At 42.4% G+C, this 22,037-nt stretch overlaps 1 protein-coding gene across 3 annotated transcripts in view; it reads right to left on the bottom strand.

Moving 5' to 3' along the window:
* Positions 1-22,037, bottom strand: part of SGSM2 (small G protein signaling modulator 2) — a 135,076-nt gene that overhangs the window by 111,489 nt on the left and 1,550 nt on the right. For all 3 annotated transcript variants that reach the window (XM_026710171.2, XM_026710173.2, XM_087926096.1), the window contains exon 2: positions 798-873. In XM_026710171.2, the coding sequence (XP_026565956.1) occupies positions 798-873 (76 nt within the window). The remainder of the gene's footprint in view (positions 1-797; positions 874-22,037) is intronic.

Here is a 22,037-nt window from a genome sequence, read left to right as displayed (position 1 = left end):
AAAAACGGTGAGGTAGAATTGGCTGAGATAAACTTACAGGCTCCACATCATGAAGTGAGCCTCCATGGTTCAGGGTGACACAAATTTGAGTCTCGTATCCCTAATCTACCTGCAACCATCATCCCCAACTGGATTTCAGAAGGTACAGTGGGACAAAATAGATAAACATGTGACTATTAGATCAATAATTTGCCTTGACTGCAGGACCTCAAAGGGTTATAATTTAATTTTATCTCCCAAACCACAACTCTGTAAGTAGGCCAAGCTGAGAAAGATGGACTAGGCAAAATGTCCACAGGGAGCTTAAGACTGACCCTAGTCTTAATCCAGTATTTTATCCACTACATCATACTAACTTGTGCTTGTTCTATTCAGAAAACACAGTGATTCACAAATTAGCCGACTGTATTTTAACCCATATGGCTCACTGAGTGGTCTACTTTTCGTGCCAGAGAATTGGTTTGAATAAATCGGCGTTTCCTAACCGTAGCAGTTTGAGGATATGTGGACTTTAACTCCCAGAATTCCGCACTCAGCAAGACTATTTGTGGAATTCTGGGAGTTGCAGTTCACATATCTTAAAGTTGCTAAGGCTGGGAAACACTGGAGTAAATAAGAAGTAAATTCAAGTAAGTAGGCTGTGTCTTCTGGGGACCTGAGACAAGGATTCCGAACATATCTCTTGGCTCTATTCTGGGATATTGTGATATCACTGGGATACCACTGATAGCAAAATATGTTCACAAAGCAGAAATATCGCAAGGGCAGGGCCAAAAGGTGCCCCTTTCATCGCTTACCACACAGGGCAATGATATGACTGCTGTCTTCATGCACAAACTTCCTGGTGACAGCTTCTTCCATTATTTGCTTGACCTGAAAATGAAAAGAATGTAAAAGGTAATTCATAGGAATTGAAACTGATAGGCATAATGTTAAGTTGTACTAATTAACTAATTAATTAATTAAACAAGTTAAACTAATGCTGGATTTTCACGTAGGGTTAAACCAGTGTTTTTCAAATTTGGCCAATGTAAGGTACATGGACTCACTTGCCGAATTCCGCAATCAATATGCCAGAGCAGCATATTCAAAATTAAAGCATTTATGGATTTTACACATGCTCCCTAATTTTTGCAGGTGACAAAATAAAAGCATTTTAAAGCCTAATAAAAGACAGGTTGTTTAATTCCCTGAGTTCCTTCCCTCGAGGAAACTCAGTGGTTTGCCCACAAATTACCTCTCACTGTATCCACATAAAAATAACTCAGTGAGGTAGGTTTGGTTGGAAGAGGTAGATCAGCACAAACACAATTTGTTTCTATGGGCTATAAGTAGATGTCAATCTGGATCTCCAGATACAGCTGTATTATTTGCAAAAAATATTTTAGTCCACTTTTCATTCAAAAAAAAAAAAAACCCCATCCCAAAGTACCATGACTCACTCTCTTCCTGGCAATGACTCGCTAGGATTTTCAGCAGGATATGGCTTGTCATCATTTGCTCCAGATTCTTTTAACTGGAGATGCTAGAAATGGAATCTTCTTCAACCTCCCACACAGAAAGCCAAGAACCTGACTTATCATTAGAAGTAACATACCAAAAGCCAGTCTGGTCTAGCAGTGAAGACATAAGATTAGAAACCAGAAGGCTGTGAGTTCTAATCCTGCTTTAGGCATGAAAGCTGGCTGGGTGATTTTGGGCCATTCAACAGGAAATGGAAAATTCTAATCCTGCTTTAGGCAGCCAATCACCAGCAAATGGAGAGTTCTAGTTCCACCTTAATTCATGAAAACCCAGCTGGGTAATTTTGGCCCTGTCACTCCCTCTGAACCCATCCCACCTAAATAGGGTTGTTGTGTGGAAAATAGAAACCCTATGCCATTTGAGACAAATGGTTGTTCAATCTCTTCTTAAAAACTTCCATGTTGAAGGATCCACAACTTCTGAAAGCCAGTGATTTCACCGATGAATTGATCTCACTGTCAGGAAATTTCTCCTTATTTCTAGGTTGGTTCTCTCCTTGATTAAATTTCCTGCCATTGCTTCTTGTCCTGCCTTCAGGTGCTTTTCTTTGTGGCAGCTTGCATGATAACAGCCATACCTGGTGATAGCTTATAGATCAGAGGACATCTGATGTTCCATATAGTCAGAAGGGACAGTAAGACGCAATAAATAAATATAAATAGCAACAGCCATTACGGACTGATTCAAATAGCTCTTTGCTCAAAGCAGAGGAGGCTATGTCAAATGGCACGCAAAAGTAAACATCATTAAGAACCCTTAAACCTTTGGAATAGTCAATTTTAAAAACAAACATACAGCCTACGTTGCTGGTCCATTAAGAGAAGGGAGGAAAATACCTAGAACAGCATGATCTATTAGTCAGGATGGCTAACTAAAAGCTAGAAATTAGCAAAACAGTGTATATTTTTCATTAGACATTTTCACCGTAGGAATTGCTGCTGCATCCCATTCAGCATTTTGAAGACCACTATTATGTATATGTAAATAACGTAGTTGGGTTGACAATATATAAACTACAAATATATATGCTTGTAGCTTTAAGGAAAAATACTGTAATGTATTATGTCGTGTTCTGGTTGGTTAATTATGCTATAAGTTGCCATAAGAGGTAGCTATAGATCATGGTTTAATTCTCTTTCTCTTTTTCACTGATGATTTTTCTTGATACTGATACCGACTGACTACAGACTGACACTGACTAACCCTGTTTATTTTGATATTCTGTTGATATCAAAGGTTATTTGTTGTATTATGGTCTGATATTTGTCTGCTGTAAAAGACATGAAACTGGTAAGAAGAATTTATAACTAGATGTAAAAAAGACTTTATAACTGGATATTTCTGGACTGTTAAAAACGTGTATGACATGGACTGTTTATTGGGCTGTGCTATTTCTTCAAGTAAACATTAATACAACTTGTTTAACTCTGTGTGGCTGTATATTTCTTCATAACTGTTCTTATAAACCGTTTTCCGTGTGCATATCCTTTTTATACAAGGGTTACTCTGCACATATCCTAACAACCACCACTGATAAACTCGGTGTCAACATAAAAGAACTAAATATTAATAAATAAATGTCCAAGATTTGGTCATTCTCGCCTCAACACTCAAAATACATCAAGCCAGAACAACAAATCTTACTAAAATTCAGCAGTTTTCCCATGCTGGCAGGGGAATTCTGGGAGTTGAAGTCCATCAGTCTTAAAGTTGGGTTGGACACCACTGTCCTCAAGCTTCAGAGACAAAAGTAACTTAATAACAGTTGTGGTGTCCTTTAAATCAGTGGTCGCCAACCAATGGGCCAGGGATCACTGGTGGTCCACAGAGAAATGTTACCCCAAAGCATCCCCCAAAGCAATTAATCCAGGCTGCGCAGGAACACAAAGCTGCACTGCCCATATGGCCCGCGGGAACACAAGGCTTGTGTTGCTTGCACTGCAAACAACACGAGGTAGTGAGGGGAGGGGGGGAAAGGGTGGAGAGTGGGAACTTGTCCCACTTGCCCCACACACCTTGTCTGACCACCGGGTTGCTTCTTTCTGCTTCTTTCTTCTTCTGCTTTTGGCTGCATGCAAGGAAAGCAACAAAGTCTTTCTTTCTCTCCCCCAAACTCCACCAGAAATGAGTCTTTGGGATCCTACAAGGCATCTTGCTCCAAGAGGCTGTGCTGGCATGACAAGTCTGACAAAGACTCATTTCTGGTGGAATTTGGGGGAAGAGAAAGAAAGGCTTCTGCTGCTTCTGCTGCTTTCCTTGCATGAAGCCAAAAGTCTCTCTCTCCCTCTCTCTCTCTCTCCCCTGAGAATGGAGCTGGAGATGGTATCCTGTGGTCCCAAATAAAGAATGATTGATTGGTAGAAAAACGGGGTAGGAAATTTTCCTGCAGACTTTTGGGGGGATTTTCCCAGGGTCTCTGGTCCGCAGGATTTAAAATTATGAGTTTGGTGGTCCCTGAGGTCCAAAAGGTTGGCAACCCCTGCTTTAAATAGCCCATGATTGAGAGGAAATAAACCCCACAGCAAACAAACGTATCTTTGGTGGCGGCAACACTTGTGCCACTTGCCAATTTAAACAAACAAAATAATAATAATAATCACTCAGCCAAAGATAATCTTGGACTATTGGTTCCTTGCCACACACTATCGATCCAGAAGGGAGGGAAAGGTATCATTCCAGAAACAAATTGCTTTGATCCACAGAAAACAGAGGGAGGTGGAAGTTGTTGCTTTTTACGAAATAGGAAACATTAGCAGACGAGATTAGCCTGTAAATAGCATCCTTGAGAGATCTGTGGAATATTGTTAAACTAAAGGTGCCCCTCTGCTCCTGTTTGTACAATCTTTATCCACTCATTCTTTGCTTCAGCATCATGTCTAGTTACAGCTAGTCCTCAATTTACAACTATTAGTTTAGTGACTGTGCAAACAGCACCGAAAAAAAGTGACTTATGACCATTTTTCACACTTGCAAACATTGCAACATCCCCGTGATCAAAATTCAGTCCCTTGGAAACTGGGGCAATTTAGGACCATTGCAGTATCCTATAAGATCATGTAATTCACCTTTTGGGATCATCTGACAAGCAAAGTCAACGGGAAAGTCAAGGGTCACTTTACTACTATGTTACTAACTTAAATGCAGCGATTCACTTAACAACAGTGGCAAGAAAGGTCGTAAAGTGGGGCATGTTTTACTTGACAAATGTTTTGCTTAGCAAGGGAAATTTTGGGTGCAATTGTGGTTGTAAGTCAAGGACTTCCTGTATAGACAGCCCTCAATTTATCATTCATTAATGACTATTCAATGTTATAATGGCATTGGAAAAAGCAATTTACAACCAACGGGTCCTTGCACTTATAATAATTCATCAAGTGTGATTGGACACACAAGGAATTTCTCTTTGGTGCATATGCTCTTAATGTACATAAAATATATATTCACCAAGACTCATAAGATACAACACTTAGTGATAGTCATAGGATACTAAATAAGCAATCAAATCCTACTAGGAAACTAAATAAAACAATATAAACTGTAAAGATACAAGCAACAAGGTTATGGTCATAAGTGGGAAGAGACAGGCAATAGGAAGGATGAGAAGAATAATAGTAGTAAAGTCTTAGTAAATAGTTTGACAGTGTTGTGGGAATTATTTGTTTAGCAGAGTGATGGCATTTGGGAAAAAACTGTCCTTGTGTCTAGTTGTTCTGGTGTGCAGTGCCCTATAGCGTCATTTTGAGGGTAGAAGATGAAACAATTTATGTCCGGGATGTGAGGGGTCATCCCCATGATTACATGATCAAAATTTGGGCACTTGGCAATTTGGCATATATTTGTGACCGATGTAGCATCCGAGGTCATGTGATCACCATATGTGACCTTCTCAGTCTATGGTGATGCTCCTGTCAGCTTTGGAAGCTATATTAATTATACTGCCACATTTTAGTCTGGGAAAGTGTGTGTGTGGGGGGGAATTTATTGGAGTATATCTAGTAAGATATAACATCATTCTTTTTCTGGTTCAAGGTCAGGTTATTTTGCACATAAGTGAGAGGAAGTTTTAACTTGGAATGGATGGTGATTGGGCCATGTGATTTGATGATGGGTGCAAGAGATGCATTTGTAGTTTTTTACTTATTGTAAGGAAGCCTGGAAGTTTCAGATTCGGGATACCCCAGTTGTGCCAGTTACTATCCAAACAGAAAGGAACCTTTGAGAAGATGTCTGTCTCGGAGTTATTGGGCGGAATGGGGGGTTGCTGGAATGCTGACAGCTACTTTAAAAGGCGCCAATCATTTTTCCACAGAGTTACTATCAAATCCACTTTTTAAAATGGCTGCTGCTTCTATTATAAACACAGGAAGAGGAAAAGGAAAGGCTAAAAATGACATGTCATTTGAGTGAGATACTGACAACACAGATGAATTCTCTGAGGTACCAGTAACTATGGAGAACACCAGTACATTGGTGATACCTGTGGTAAAAAGATAATAAAATCAGGCACGACTCATTTAATTATTTTGTAGCAATGGAAATTCTGGTCCTAAATGTGATTGTAAGTCAAGGATTGTCTATACAGGTAGTCCTCAACTTACAACAGTTCATTTAGCGACCGTTCAAAGTTACAACGACCACTGAAAAATGTGATTTATGAAGGAGACAACAGAGGGAAAGGTTTTCAGTGACAAAGCCTATTCTTTCCTGGGTGGTAGGTGGCGATAGGTTTCTGGCAGGTAGTAGCCATGGTGTCACAGTGGTTAAAATGCAGTATTGCAGGCTAACTCTGCCCACTGCCAGGGGTTCGATCCTAACCAGCTCAAGGATGACTCAGCCTTCCAGCCTTCTAAAGTCAATAAAATGAAGACCCAGATTGTTGGAGGAAATAATGCTGATTCTGTAAACTGCTTAGAGAGGGCTGTAAAACTATATAAATTGAAATGCTATTGCTAAGTGCTATTTGTGTGTTGCCATTTTTTAAGTGCAACAACAAAACAACAACAATCCTGCCCCTAATCTTTTAATAACAGTAGAGATTGGTAATAATATGCATAGTATTTGTATTGGCTAGCTCTGTTGTATTTATCTTCACAGTAAATCTGTTATGTTACAGGTTAACTGCCCATTTATTCTCTGTGCAGGGATCCTTAGATAACCAGTAGCATCACCTACAGGCAATTGCCTCCAGGCAGTTTTATTTGTTGAATCAAGTCAGCTGTAACTTGCAAAGATTTCTGCCTCGTCATAAAATTTGTTAGGTGGAAAAGATGCTGCATGATTCTTCCTGATTTTGGACTGCCACAGACTTTACACCCATCTCCTACTATGATGTTTACAGGCAAGAGCATTTCCATGCTTTGGGGAACCACAAAGTTTGCAAAGAACGAACACCATGGAGGAATGTGTGAAATACCAGAACAGAAGAGCCAGTCTGATATAGTGGTTAAAGTGCTGACCAGGAGAGCAGGAGTTCTAGTCCTGCCTTAGGCATGAAAGCCTTAGGAATGACTTTAGGCCAATCACCAGGACAGCCTGAATTCTACCTGACCGACGCCATTTTATGGCTTTTATGTCACAGTTCTTAGGTGAATGCTGTGGTTATTAAGCAAACTCAATGTTTGCTATGACATGATTTTGTTTAAAACTGGAAGTACCATAAAACACAGTGACATGGCCGTCATAACTTTGAATTTGATCATGAGTAGCCCAAAGGTCTATGCCAGGCTTGTGGGTTGCTTAGATCTGGCTCACAGGGCCGACCTGGAAATATCGAAGGACCAGCCTGAGGTGTCTTTGCGGGCCAAAAACAGGCCATGGGGGTAAGCATTCACTTCATCTTCACCTGAAAATATCTCCAAACAGCTCTGTGGGTATATGCAGATGATACTAAGCTGGCAGGAATAGCTAACACCCAAGAAGATAGGCTCAAGATCCAGATGGATCTTCACAGAGTAGAACGCTGAGCCGTATCTAATAAAATGAAATTTAACATAGAGAAAAGTAAAGTCCTACACTTAGACAATAAAACCAAAAAGTACACATATAGACTTGATGGAACCAGGTTCAATAGCAGTAACTGTGAGAGGGATCTTGGAGTCTTAGTGGACAACCAGCTAAATAAGAGCCAGCAGTGTGCAGCAGCAGCAGCCAAAAAAGCCAATGAAATCCTAAGTTGCATTAACAGAGGGATACAATCAAGATCAAGAGAAGTACTAATACCACTCTATAAAGCCTAAGTAAGACCACACCTAGAGTACTGCATCTAGTTTTGGTCACCACATTATAAAAAAGATGTTGAGACTCTAGAAAAAGTACAGAGAAGAGCAACCAGGATGATTGGGGCAGACGTGTTATTTAGCAGGTTCTGAACAGTTCTGAAGAACTGGTAGTGGAACTTTTGAGTAGTTCGGAGAACCGGCAAATACCGCCTCTGACTGGCCCCGCCCCCATCTATTCTCTGCCTCCCGAGTCCCAGCTGATCGGCTGGATCTTCTTTTGTTGCCCTGCATAGGAGAACGGAGCAGGAAATCAGGTTAGTGGGGTGGGGAGGGAATGGGATTTTGCAGTATCCTTCCCTTGCCATGCCCACCAAGCCACATCACACCCAAGCCACACCCACAGAACCAGTAATAATTTTTTTTGAATCCCACCACTGATGAGGGGACTGGGGACTAAAACACATGAAGAACGGTTACAGGAACTGGGCATGGCTAGTCTAGTGAAGAAAAGGACTAGTGGAGAAATAATAGCAGTCTTCCAATATTTCTGTTGCTAAGTGAGCCATCTGTTAAATGAATTTTGCCCCATTTAATGAACTTTATTGCCATATTTGTTAAATGAATCATGGAGGTTGTTAAGTTTGGAACATGGTTGTCAAGTGAATCTGGCTCCCCCATTGACTTTGCTTGTCAGAAGGTTGAAAAATGATACACAGATAAATGTAAAGATTAGGTGTGTGTATATGGCATAAATTAAGGATAAAAAAAAGAGGTCTTACAAACTGTTGAAGATGAGAATGTTTTTAATTGTTTTCTATTTTTTCTTTCTATTTTCTTCTCCCTTTTTTCTCTTTTTTTTCATTTGTGTCTGTGTTGTCAGTTTGTTTTAATTGTAAAATCAATAAATTTATATATAAAAAAAGAAAAATGACCCCAGGACACTGCAACCATCATAAATATGAACCAGTTGCCCAGCCTCTGAGTTTTGTTTACATGACCATGGGGATGTGGCAATGGTCTTAAGTGTGAAAAACGGTCATAATAAGTCACTTTTTTCCATACTGTTATAACTTTGAACAGCCACTAAAAAGAACTGTTGTAAGTCAAGGACTACCTGGATAGCAGAAAAAGTCATCCATTATGCTAAGCAATAATGTAAAGCAGGGGTCCCCAAACTTGGCAACTTTAAGACTTCCCAGAATTCTCCAGAAAGTCACCATTGAAAGAGCAGAAGGAACAGGTTAGGGCAGTGGCCCCCAACCTTTTTTGTCCCACGGCCCGGTACCGGCATCACAAAACGATCCACGGACCAGTACCAGCATCAGCACACATGACCAAGGCAAGGCGAGCCGAGCGACCAGCCAGCCAGCCGTCCCCCGCCTCTCCCCGCCACCTTCAACTCCTCCTTTGTACCTTTGTCGATGGGCTTTTCGGGCTCTTTCTTAATCTCCTCCTAATGCAAGACTCCACCGCCATTGGGACAGCTCTTCGTTCGAAGCCGCCCCCCCTCGACAAAACTAAGGCGCGAGGATTCCTTCAGCACCCAAACGCCGCTTTCCAACCGACGACCGACAAGCTCGCCCGGAAGCACTTTCTCAAGCGCCGTCGAAACAAGGTGGCGGCACCCACTTCTTTGCGGCCCGGTAAAAAATGATCCACGGACCGGTACCGGTCCAGGGCCCGGTGGTTGGGGGCCACTGGGTTAAGGAACATATCATCCCAGAGACAATCTTTCTAGGTAGTCACTAGGATAATGACTTGATGGCCAACTCACCAAATTGGTTCCACCAGGCAGTGTGCAACTATAAAACAAATTAGTTCTAGCTTCAACAACAGAAACCCAAAGCAGATAATCAGGCCATAACCATCCAATCTGAGCCCCAAATTGGCAATGCAATGTATGTAATGCCCCAGAAAGGACCTTGAATAGTTTCTTCGTTTAATTAGGTGAGACCAATCTAAGCTTAATTTCTGCATTTGTAATGTTTGACGTTTCAATCTGTGTTTTCTGCTACTTCCAGAAACAGTCTGTTTGGTGTAGTGCTTAAAGACACCAGGCTAGAAACTACTAGGAGAACATGAATTTCTTGTCCTGTCTTAGGCACAGAGCCAATTGAGGATCTTTGTGCCTCTCATTCTTTCTCAGCCTAAGAACCCCTTCTGAAAATTGTCCCAAAGGTGTTTTTTTTTTCAAGAGGAAACTGAATAAGGCAACTGAATGTGCTGAAGAAGCTTCTTGGATGAGAAGCGAAACATCTTCAAAGAAAAAAAAACCAAGAATGTCCAGTTGCCTCTTGCAAAAAAAGCACCTTTGGAACAATTATGACCTGGATGACTGAGAATCTCCATCGACCCTTCTGAAAATGTTCTCCCCACAAAACCCCATGGACTTAGAACACAGAATGATAGCATGGGAGGGGACCCTGGAGGTCTCCTAGTCCAACCCCTTGCTCAAGTAGGAGACCCTATACCATTTTAACAAATGGATGTCCTGTCTCTTTTTGAAAGCCTCCAGTGATGGAGCACCCATAATTTCTGAGGGCAAGCTATTCCACTGGTTGATTGCTCTCACCGTTAGGAAATTTCTCCTTAGTTTTAGGTTGCTTCTCTCCTTGGTTAGATTCCATCCGTTGTTTCTTGTCTGGCCTTTTGATGCTTTGGAAAATAGTTTACCTCTTCATCTTTGTAGGAGCCCCTCAAATATTGGAACATTGTCCAGCTAGTTGCCAGCAATCATCGCCACATAAGCCATTTTCTGCTGGATTGGACCTCTGGATCATTCAGTCCAGTAACCTCTTCGTGCAGTGACTGACCAATTCTACAAGGAAGTCCACCAATCTCTTAGAAGAAGACCTTCAGAGGCAGCCACCTATGCTAAGATCACTGAATGACTCTCATGACTTCATGAGTTGGTCCAACCTTTTGTGAAGCCAGCCAAGATGGTGCCCAACACCACAAATCATGTTAGTAAATTCCAAAGTGTGATTAAGTGCTGTGTGAAAGTCAAGACTTTGAAGATATAAAAAAAGAAGCTGCAAAGAATTGTATTTTCCCTAACTCATGGCTCTCCAAACTTAGCAACTTTCAAGGCTTGTGGATTTCAACTCTCCAGAATTCCTCAGCCAGCCACATCGAAATCACAAGCCTGAAAGTCACCAAGTTTGGAGACCCCTGCCCTAACCCATCATTGCACTTGCACCACAGGTTCAAGACCTACGAGTTTCTCCTTGTGAGTTATAGTTTTACGGGAGCAGTTTGTCTTTATTTGGTCCACGATTAATTGATTTCTCCTGCTGTCCATGGTGCTTTTCAGTAATCATCTCCAACTCCGAGTCAAAAACATTCATCTTCTTGGCTTTTAAATTAAACAGCTGCCAAATTTGCTCCAGCCTGATACCAGGTAGCTACATAACCATCCATTTCTGAGAAAAAAAAAAGCCCAGGGTGACATAACAAAACAGGTGTCCATCTACATCAGAGATTCTCAATCTTTTATATCTTAATTTCCACCAATTGCATGAACCTAGATGACATCAGGATGGGAACAATTTAATGGCACTGCTTTTATTTTTATCTTTTATAATTAGTGTTGTTGCTGCAAGCTATTCTGAATGCTAGACGGAGAGGAAGAGGAGATCAAAATTTGGGGAAAAAGCATGTTTATGTGCTTATTGCTATCACGTTACCATAAATATGATAATACTTAAATTTTATGAAAAATCTGTACAATATTCCAGGATTGGCATTCAGTAGGAAATATCATTGCAAGCAAGGAAGCTGCATCCAGTTTTGGTCACCACATTATAAAAAAGATGTTGAGACTGTGGAAAAAATGCAGAGAAGAGCAACCAGGGTGATTAGGGGACTGGAGACTGAAATATATGAGGAACGGTTGCAGGAATTGGGTATGGCTTGCCTAGTGAGAAGATGGACCAGAGGTGACATGACAGCAGTGTTCCAATATCTGAAGGGCTGCCACAAAAAAGAGGGAGTCAAGCTTTTTTTCAAAGTGCCCGAACGCAAGACAAGAAACAATGGATGGAAATTAATCAACCTAGAACTAAGGAGCAGTTTCCTGACAGTGAGAACAGTCAATCAATAGAACAGCTTGCTTTCAGAAGTTGTGGGCACTCCCTCACTGGAGGCAATTAAGAAGAGACTGAACAGCCACCTGTCTGAAATAATATAGAGCAGTGGTCACCATCCTTCTTTGTACCACGGACCGGTACAATCCACAGACCGGTACCGGCATCAGCACGCACGACCAAGGCAAGGCGAGCCAAGCGACCGGCCAGCCAGCCGTCCCCCACTTCTCCCCGCCACCTTCAACTCCTCCTTTGTACCTTCTCACAGTCGATGGGCTTTTCGGGGTCTTTCTTAATCTCCTCCTGAGTAATGCGAGACTCTACCGCCATCAGGATGGCTCTTCGTTCGAAGCCGCCCCCTCTTCTTCGACAAAACTAAGGCGCGAGGATTCCTTCAGCACCCAAACGCCGCTTTCCAACCAACGACAGACAAGCTCACCCAGAAGCACTTTCTCAAGTGCTGTCGAAACAAGATGGCGCCGCCCACTTCTTTGCGGCCCGGTACAAGATGACCCACGGACCAGTACCGGTTCGGGGCCCGGTGGTTGGGGACCCCTGATATAGAGTACAGTCTCCTGCTTGAGAAGAGGGTTGGACTACAAGACCTTCAAGATCCCTTCCAACTCTGATATTCCATGTTCTATGATCCTGCACATTAGCTCATCCAGAGCGATTTGCTCAGAACAAGTGGCCACAAGAGGAGTTAAGCTGCCCTCTCTGGTGAGCACAGTTCTGAAGAAAGCAAAAGGCCCATTGGACTTGAGTCTCCAGAAGACAGATTCGTGATCTCTTTGGTTAGAACGTGGATGGGTTGCCAAAAGGCTTTGCAACTGGGAATGGATGTGAAGAGCTATTGAGAGCATCATGATAAACAGCAGGAAATACCTCTGAGAGATGACCCATCAAGGCTTTTAAGAAGAGACTGGACCAGTGTTTGTCTGAAATGGTTTTCTGCTTGAGCAGGGGGTTAGACTAGAAGATCTCCAAGGTCCCTTCCAATTCTGTTATTCTATTATTCTCTACTCCAAATCACATCAGTCTCTACTCATGCATTTGGGCTCCACCATCCAACCTCATTTCTCTTCCTCCATGAGGCTTCACAGCCAGGAATGAGAAAACAAAGACGGAAAAAAAACAAAACCTACCAACTGTGTTTTTCTGCTGCAACAGCTTTTGAACAAAACGTGGAAACTTCTACGGACTGTGAGGTGCCTGGAGAGCTGATTTCCTTTTCCCCTTTTCAAGCTGTGTTGCTCACCAGGCAGCTGGCAACAGACAAGCTGGGAAAGCAAGCAGGCTTGAAATACAGGCAATGTGTGAAGGCAACTTGAGCAATCTGGGAATAATCATTCCGCTGCTGCTTTTCGCCAATGCTCACTCCTAAACTCATTCTGATTCACTCTTCAGCAATTCACACACACACACCCCAGAAAAAGTCAGAATGAAGTCAGAATCGAAGAAGCTTCTTGCATAAGAAGTGAAACCTCTTCAAGGAAAGATGAAGAAAGCCCAGTTGCCTTTTGAAAAAACACCTTTGACCATGACCTGGAGGACTGAGAATCTCCATAGACATTTCCCACCAGATGTCCCATCGTTTAAAAATAAATATTATTAGCCCATGAGGAGTGGGGATGAGGGAACAGTCCTCTGATTTTCCAAACAGTTGGAAAATCTCCAGGATCTGAAATGCTTTGCTAAAGGGGACTTTCCTTGCCCCATTTCAGAAGATGATTGGAATACTGCATTCAGTCAAGGTCGCCACGATGTAAAAAAGACGGTGAGATTCTAGAAAGAGTGCAGAGAAGAGCAACAAAGATGATTAGGAGACTGGAGGCTAAAACAGTTGCTGGAACTGGATATGTGTAGTCTGATGAAAAGAAGGTCTAGGGTGACATATGACAGCAGTGTTCCAGGATTTGAGAGCCTGCCACAAGGAAGAAGGAATCAAGCTATTTTCCAAAGCAGGGGTCGCCAATATTTTGGACCTCAGGGACCACCAAACTCAGAGCAGAGACCCTAGGAAAATCCCCAAAAAAAGTCTGCAGGAAAATTTCCCACCCCGTTTTCCTACCAATCAATCATTCTTTATTTGGGACCAAAGGATACCATTTCCAGCTCCGTTCTCAGGGGAGAGAGAGAGAGAGAGAGAAAGAGAGAGAGTGAGTGAGTGAGTGAGTGAGTTTTGGCTTCATGCAAAGAAAGCAGCAGAAGCAGCAGAAGTCTATCTTTCTCTCCCCGCCAAATTCCACCAGAAATGAGTCTTTGTGAGATTTGTCACACCGGCGCAGCCTCTTGGAGCAAGATTCCTTGCAGGGTCCCAAAGACTCATTTCTGGTGGAGTTTGGGGGAGAGAAAGAAAAAAAATTTCTGCTTTCCTTGCGTGCAGTCAAAAGCAGAAGAAGAAAGAAGCAGAAAGAAGCAGCCCGGTGGCCAGGCCAGGCACGTGGGGCAAGTTCCCCCCTCCACTTTTTCCCCCCTCCCCTCACTATCTCGTGTTGTTCGCAATGCAAGCAATATAAGCCTTGTGTTCCCTTAGGCCATGTGGGCGGCGCAGCCTTGTGTTCCTGTGCAGCCTGGATTAATTGCTTTGAGGGATGCTTTGGGGGTGAGATTTCTCTGCGGACCACCAAAATTTTCTCATGGACCACCAGTGGTCCCCGGCCCACTGGTTGGCGACCACTGTTCCAAAGCACTTGAAGGCAGGACAAGAAGCAATGGGTGGAAACTAATCAAGGGGAGAAGCAACCCAGAACTAAGGAGAAATTTAACAATTAATCAATGGAACAGCTTGCCTCCAGAAACTGTGAATGCTTCAGCACTGGAGGTTTTAAAGAAGAGATTGGACAACCCTTTGTCTGAAGTGGTGTAGGATTTCCTGCTTGGGCAGGAGGTTGGATTAAGGCCCAGGTCCCTTCCAACTCTGTTATTCTAAGACTTGTTATTCTCATTCAGAAGCCAATCTTTCTGGGATGCAAGACAGGCCTTCTCCAGTTTCACTCTCCTGCTGGGAAAGATGGTGATCCTTTAAAAAGCTACCTGTGTTAGAAACTTTGATGGCTGTGAGTAACCAGATCACTTAAGCCAGGGGTCTCCAAACTTGGCAACTTTAAGGCTTGTGGCCTTCAGCTCTCAGAATAGCTCGCTGGAGAATTCTGGGAGTTGAAGTCCACAAGTCTTAAAGTTGCCAAGTTTGGGGACCTCTGACATAAGCTGTTAATGGAAGCAGAGAGATCCGGGATCTGATGGACAGGCCTGCTGAACAGCATGCTGTTTTGTAGAACTTGGTGTCCCCTTTCCATTTTGTCACAGGAAAGCGAATTGTTAAGACACAGGGGCTTAAAAGCAAGCAACTCAAGTCAAATTTCCAAGCGGCGTTATGAGCTTCCCTTTAAAATGCTTCAATATGGGAAAAGACAAGGCTGATTTCAGCAGAATTCAATTAGATTCCTTCATTTTGTTTACTTAACACCTTTACATTTAAACATTTAAAGAGCACAGAAGGAGATTTACAATCGAGCCCTGCAAAGAATGAAATACTTTTTTTTTTAAAAAAAGAAAGCAATTACATAGAAGTTTATAAAAATGCTTCATGAGGTTTTGACCAGCAACTATTCTAGGCTTTATGAAAGCGAGCCCACCAGCCATTTCTCTTCTTTCCAATGCAAAATAGGCAGTCCTCCATTTATGACAATTGGGGGCAAGAATGTAGGTTGCTAAGCAAGGTGGCTGTTAAGTGAGGCACACCAGATTTTTACAGCCTTTTTTTTTGCCACGGTTGTTAAGTGAAATATTCCAGCTGTTAAGTAGACCGTGCTTTCATGACATGCATCTGGATTTGCCTGTTGACTTTGCTTGGTGGAAGAATAACAACAACAATAATAATAATAACAAGCTATCCGAATGAATGCAATCAAAGCCAGAATAGAAAAAGCTGCTGATGACTCCAAATGCAGACTCTTCAAAGAAGCAGATGATACCATCAATCACATACTGAGCAATTGTAAGACAATCGCTCAGACTGACTACAAACAATGTCACAACACAGTCACTCAGATGGTCCACTGGAATTTGTGTCACAACTACCATCTGCCTGTAGCAAAGAACTGGTGGGATCATAAGCCTGAAAAAGTGGTCGAAAATGAGCATGCAAAATTACTGTGGGACTTCCGAATACAGACTGACAAAGTTTTGGAACACAATACCACAGATACCATGATTGTGGAGAAGAAAAAAGTGTGGATTGCCAACATTGCCATACCTGACGACAGCAGAATCGACGAGAAACAACTTGAAAAAATCACCAGATATCAGTCCTTGAGAATCGAACTGCAGAGACTGGCATAAACCAGTGCAGGTGGTTCCAGTGATACTCGGCACACTGGGTGCTGTGCCTAAAGACCTAGGCAAGCACTTGAAAACAATTGGTGCTGACAAAATCACCACTGGTCAGCTGCAGAAGGCCACCTTACTGGGACCTGCTCGCATAATCCGCTGATACACCACGCAGTCCTAAACCCTTGGGAAGTGTTTGACTAATGATTTGTGATACAAAACCCAGCATGGTTATCTCATTTGCTGTGTACATTGTTGTTTTTTGTGTCAAATAATAATAATGATGATGATGATGATGGTGACAATATAGGTAATCCCCAATTTACAACAATTTGTTTATTGACCGTTCAAAGTTACAGAGGCAGTGAAAAATGTGACTTATGACTGTTTTTCACTTAGGACCATTGCAGCATCCCCATGGTCATGTGATCAAAATTCAGATGCTTGGCAAGCTCATATTTAGGATGGTTGCTGTGTCCTGGGGTCATGTAATCACGTTTTGTGACCTTCTGACAAGCAAAATCAGTGGAGAAGCATAGATTTACCTCAGAGTAAGAGATTATCTGATTATATAATTATATTGGTACTAAGGAAAGTTAATGTCATTTCTTCCCAACACATACACACACACACACACATTAGGTGCCAGGAAATCAGGAGATGCAGGCGAATATAACGAATATAAAGATTTATTGCAACCATAAGCTCTCTAGAAGAATCTGAACCACTAACAGCCAAGGGAAATTAGCAGGAGATAAGAGTAGAAAGGAATTTAAGGTGGGCTGCAGTCAGATCTCTTGTGGGTCTGCAGGGCAGTGGTACCTTTCAAAATAGATTACCTCCGGTTCAGTGAGCGTGGCTTAGTGAGCACACTTTGTGCGCGCGTACCAAACACGCACTTTGCACAGGTGCAGAGGCTTTCCGACTCACCTCCTGCAATCCTGCATTCTCCCTGTTGCTTCAGCAGCTGACGCACGGCAATCTGCTGTACCACGCAAAACAGCTGTGCTTCAAAAGCAGGACATAAAGGTTAGTATGGGAGCCCAGACAAGCAGGTGGCCCAACAGCGACTCCAGCAGCTCTTCAGAGAGAACCGGTTCAATCTCCGCCGATTTTCAGCGCTACCGGTACGCTAGAACCGGGCCGAACTGGTAGAATACCACCAGGGACTCTTGACTTATGGTGCATTTGACGCCTCCCTCAGGCTCAGCCTGATCTTCTCCTACGCATAATAGTTTCCCCATTTCTTTTTACTTTTTAACTTTTTCCCCTTCTGACTATTTTGCTCTTTATATTGGTATTTTGTAGTTTTTCTTGAAATATAACAAAGTTGTATAAAAAGAGCATAGGCTTCTGAATGATTTGCATGTTTTTAAGAAGATTTCGTGGATTCCCTTCAGCTAGTTTTGATGCATACAAAACAGTTGAAACGAATTAAGCAACTACCATATATGCAAGTCTTAAACATTTCCAATATTTAATGACACCATGTTGATGCTCTATGAAACCAGGCTCACTTTATTATATTTTTAAAATATGCTTACATCTCAAACTACAGGTAATCCTCGACTTGTAACCCCCAAAAGCCCCAAATTTTTGTTGCTAAGTGAGACATTTAAGTGAATTTTGCCTGATTTTATGATCTCTCTCTCCCCTATCCCCGCCCTCTCTCTCCCATTCACACTCTCACACTTATCTGGAATCACATACAGATTTGGGATATGGGAAATGTTACTCTCCAATGACAGGAAAAATATGTGGATTATACTAGTAGTCCTTGACTTACAGTCACAATTCAGCCCAACATTTTGCCCCGTTTTATGGTATTTCTTGCCTCAGTTGTTAAGTGAATCACTGCAGATATTGTTGTAGTTCACCAATGCAGATGGCAGCAGAATCTGAGACCAGTCTGGGAGTCTGGGGAGGACTCAGAGGAGGGTCCTGCGTCTGATGCAGAGATGGGGCCAGGGCCATCTGGGAGTTGTGTGCTGACGCCGGAGCCTCCAGAATCTGGCAGCAGCGAGGCAGAGGAACAAGGGGAGCCTGTTCCCAGTGCGCAGAGCTACTAAAAGGCAAGAGCAGCTAAGACAAAAGGGGCAACTTGGGAGTAAGGCTTGGAGGTGATTGTTCTTCCCGTAAGGTATAACGGAAGTGCAAAGGTAGGAAAACCTTTGCAGGAAGCAACGTCGTTCACTCTGATCGGTTTGGACTCTAAAAGTTCCATGGTGAATTTGTTCTCTGTTTGGTTTTGGAAAGACTAATTTGGGACTTTAGTCGTTGGCAGAACTTTGGCAAACATCCCTGAGACTAATTATAACCCGTTAAGACTCATTCCAGGCTGTGAATGATGATAATTCACAGCCGTTGAACTAAAATAAAAGTGTCTTGGATTTTATGTGTGTTTGTTGGTGTCTCAGGAAGCCTTGGTCAGAACAGATGTTGTTAGTAACCTGGTTGTTAACTGAATCTGGCTTCCCCATTGACTTTGCTCATCAGGGGATCGCATGGCCACGGGAAACAGCAACCGTCATAAATACGTCCCAATTGCCAAGCATCTGAATTTTGATCGCGGTGACCATAGGGATGCTGCAAAGGTTGTAAGTGTGATCATACATCACTTTATTCAGCGCCACTGTAACTTTGAACTGCCACTAAATGAACTGTTCTTAAGTCGAGGACAACCTGTATAGGGGAGGGGTGGGAGAAACTGCAAGGGGGGGGAAGATGTCTATCCAATACATGACATGTCTTTTAGAAGAGATTAGCTCGATACCTGTACTTCACTAAGAAACTATGTGGTCGGGCTTAGTTTTGGGGGAGCAAATTAAAGGAGGGGGAATTCTGCCTCTGCCTACCAGCATCCATCGGTATTCAACTGGCTAGTGTCCTGTCAGTGTGTGTGAGAGTTGAGGGCAGTTTGGAAACTGAAACAGTATTTGCTGTGTGAGCAAGGAGACAGCAAGGAGTCTGGGCGTGGCTTAACTCAACTGTTCTGTATTAAAGCTGGTTGCTGCTGTGAAACTAAAACTGAAACTGAAACTCATCTCCTCTGCTTGTGTTTTGCATTTGGAACAGATTTCTTTTCAGGTGGGGAATAGAATTCCTTAGCTTCAGAGCGTGTTAATAATAACATACGAAATACTATCCTTTCTTAGTGAGCACCTATAAGCCAAGAGGAACATACCTGCCAAATTTCAAGTTTGTAGGCTTTACGGTTCTGGAGCTTTTGTGATGATGTGTGAGTGGTATTTCGCTTTTATATATAGATTCCAAATTATTCTCCTTCTGACTAATAAAAAGGAATGCCTGCTTTGAGCCCACAACTGCTGCAACCCCACATTGTAAAGCAAAGAAATAATGACTTTGCTCTCTGAAGACCCAACAAAACACTGATTTACCCACGGAGCTGCACCCTTTTAAAGTCGGCTATCGGATGAATTCATGCTCATGCGGTTAATCAGCCACGACCTGTTTGAACCATGGAAAGAGCAGAACTTAAATTGCATCGGTGACATCGAAGAAGATGGTAAGGTTTTAGTTTTTGAATGAATGCTGATCTCCCCACCACCACCGCCAGCCTGCACAGCCCCTCCTGCCCAAAACACAGATTCACAGTTGCAAGCACAGTAGCATCTGCGTCATCAAGATCAGAGCCACTGATGGGTGGGAGATAATGAAAGAAGATAGAGAAATTGAGTATTACGATAAAGCCCATATATTGCTCATCACTGTCCTTTTCATAGAAAACGGAGCAGAAAAAGGCTTTAAGCATCTTTTCTTAAAAGATGCATTCAAGGGACATTCTGTTCTGCTCTTTGCAATCCTTTCCCCCACACCCCTCCTGACACTGCCCAAGCCTATATGATCACATTTCTGCCAGCTAAAGATAACATTTTCAAATGCATCCAGCGACATGTTGAGAAAGTAATGCACCGGTGGGCAATTCAGCCATACAAGATGCCGTTGGATTTAGACTGAAAATTCCCAAATTCCACCAACCGGTCCGGATGCAAGAAAGATACACTTTTTTAAAAAAAATCTTGAGCGGAAGAATTTATTCAGAGTGGCAGATTACCCCAAGCATCTTCCTTGTCAAGAACAGGGACATAAATTATTTTGCTGTTGCAGATTTGGAGCAATAAGGCAAACAAAATCTTTGTCAATTTCCTGCAGAGATTGATCATTAAATTGCAATCTTCCTTGTATAAAGGCTTCTGCAGCAACATACCTCTCAGCTTCTGAAGAGCCATAAAGCTCTCTGCCCTCTTAATTGCACCCTGGCACAGGAGCCAAGCAGGCAGACCACCTGGCAGTTTGATTCTCTAGGTAAAAAAAAAAGATTCCTTTCCAAGTGAAAGCCACTGTTGGCCATAAGCATGCAATGAAGACTATTAAATATATTAAGCCAGTGTTTCTCAACCTTGGCAACTCTAAGACGTGTGGACTTCAACTCCCAGATTTCTCAGCTGGCTGGGGAATTCTGGGAGTTGAAGTCCACGCATCTTCAAAGTTGCCAAAGTTGAGCAACACAGCACTAAGCCATACCAAACCTTCCCCAAACTGATGTTTTCCAAATGTACATGCTTACGGTCAGCCAGTGGCCTTTACCTTCACCTGAGAGTATAATCTCCAAAATTCCATGGCTGAAAATGTTGGGCTTTGTAGTCCTGACACACCTTGGAGGGCCCCAACTGCATAATGGAGTTCCAGCCCAATTAGGTGATACCCCTAATGGACTTTGACAGATCTTAGAAAAAGCAAGTTTGTGCTTGGATGGTGCTTGGATGGTGCTTGGATGGGATACCACCAGGAAATTTCAGCACTGAGAAGTCCTAAAAATAACTTGAAAGGAAGCTGTAATAAATCAAATCGTTTCATGCCAAGGAAACTGCATAGATGGATCTATGAAATCTCTAGGAATTGGGTTTGATGCTGAATCGTGATTTTAGATGATTTTTTTAAATAAATAAATAAAACAGGCCAAGATTTACAGTGATTGGAGCATTTCTCCATCACTGTCTTTAAGATTTGATATGTATGATTCAGAGGATGTAGGCAGCTTTCTAACTTAGTTCTTTTGACCCCACAACCATCACACCAGTCCTAGGAAAATTTCTGTCAGCAACAGGTCCTTTGTGAGACAATAATATTCTGCATGCCCTCAGAGGCACTCTTGTTTGTTTATCAGCAGAGACAAAGTTGACTGGCCCTGATCAGCTCCAGTAGACTAAACATTTTGCCTAATACAAATAGTCCTTAACTTACAACCACAATCCAGCCCAAAATTTCTCTTGTTAAATGAGACATTTGTCAAGTGAGTTTTGCTCCATTTTACAACTTTTCTTGCCACAGTTGTTAAGTGAACCAATGCAGTTGATAAGTTAGTGACCCCATTGTTAAGTGAATCTGGCTTCCCCTTTGACTTTGCTGGTCTGAAGTTTGCAAAAGGAGAATCACACTGCAACGGTCATAAATATAAACCAGTTGCCAAGCATCTGAATTTTGATCACCTATTCATGAGGATACTGAACAGGTCGTCACTGAAAAATGTTCATAAAAGTCACTTTTTTCAGTGCCGTAGTAGTTTTGAATGGTCACTAACTGAACCATTGTAAGTCAAGGACTACCTGTATTACATTGTTTCCCTTTCCAAGATCTTATTCATAAAAAGGTCCTTTGCATCAACTGATCCCTTTTGAACTAGGCATGTCAAGGAATAAACCAGAAGCCTTTCGATGGAAAAGAGAGAGAGAGAGAGAAAAACAGCCTTTAACAACAATATTCTATTTTTGAGTTGCATGATTCCAGAAATTCTATTACCACCTGCATACACCCCACAAAGGCAACCTGAAAGCTGACTGGTTGCCAAGCTGAAGAT

The sequence above is a fragment of the Pseudonaja textilis genome, chromosome 1 (genome assembly GCF_049901715.1).
Source record: "Pseudonaja textilis isolate UNSWEBS1 chromosome 1, rPseTex1.2, whole genome shotgun sequence".
Lineage (NCBI taxonomy): Eukaryota > Metazoa > Chordata > Lepidosauria > Squamata > Elapidae > Pseudonaja > Pseudonaja textilis.
This window is presented reverse-complemented; position numbering and strand designations above follow the sequence as displayed.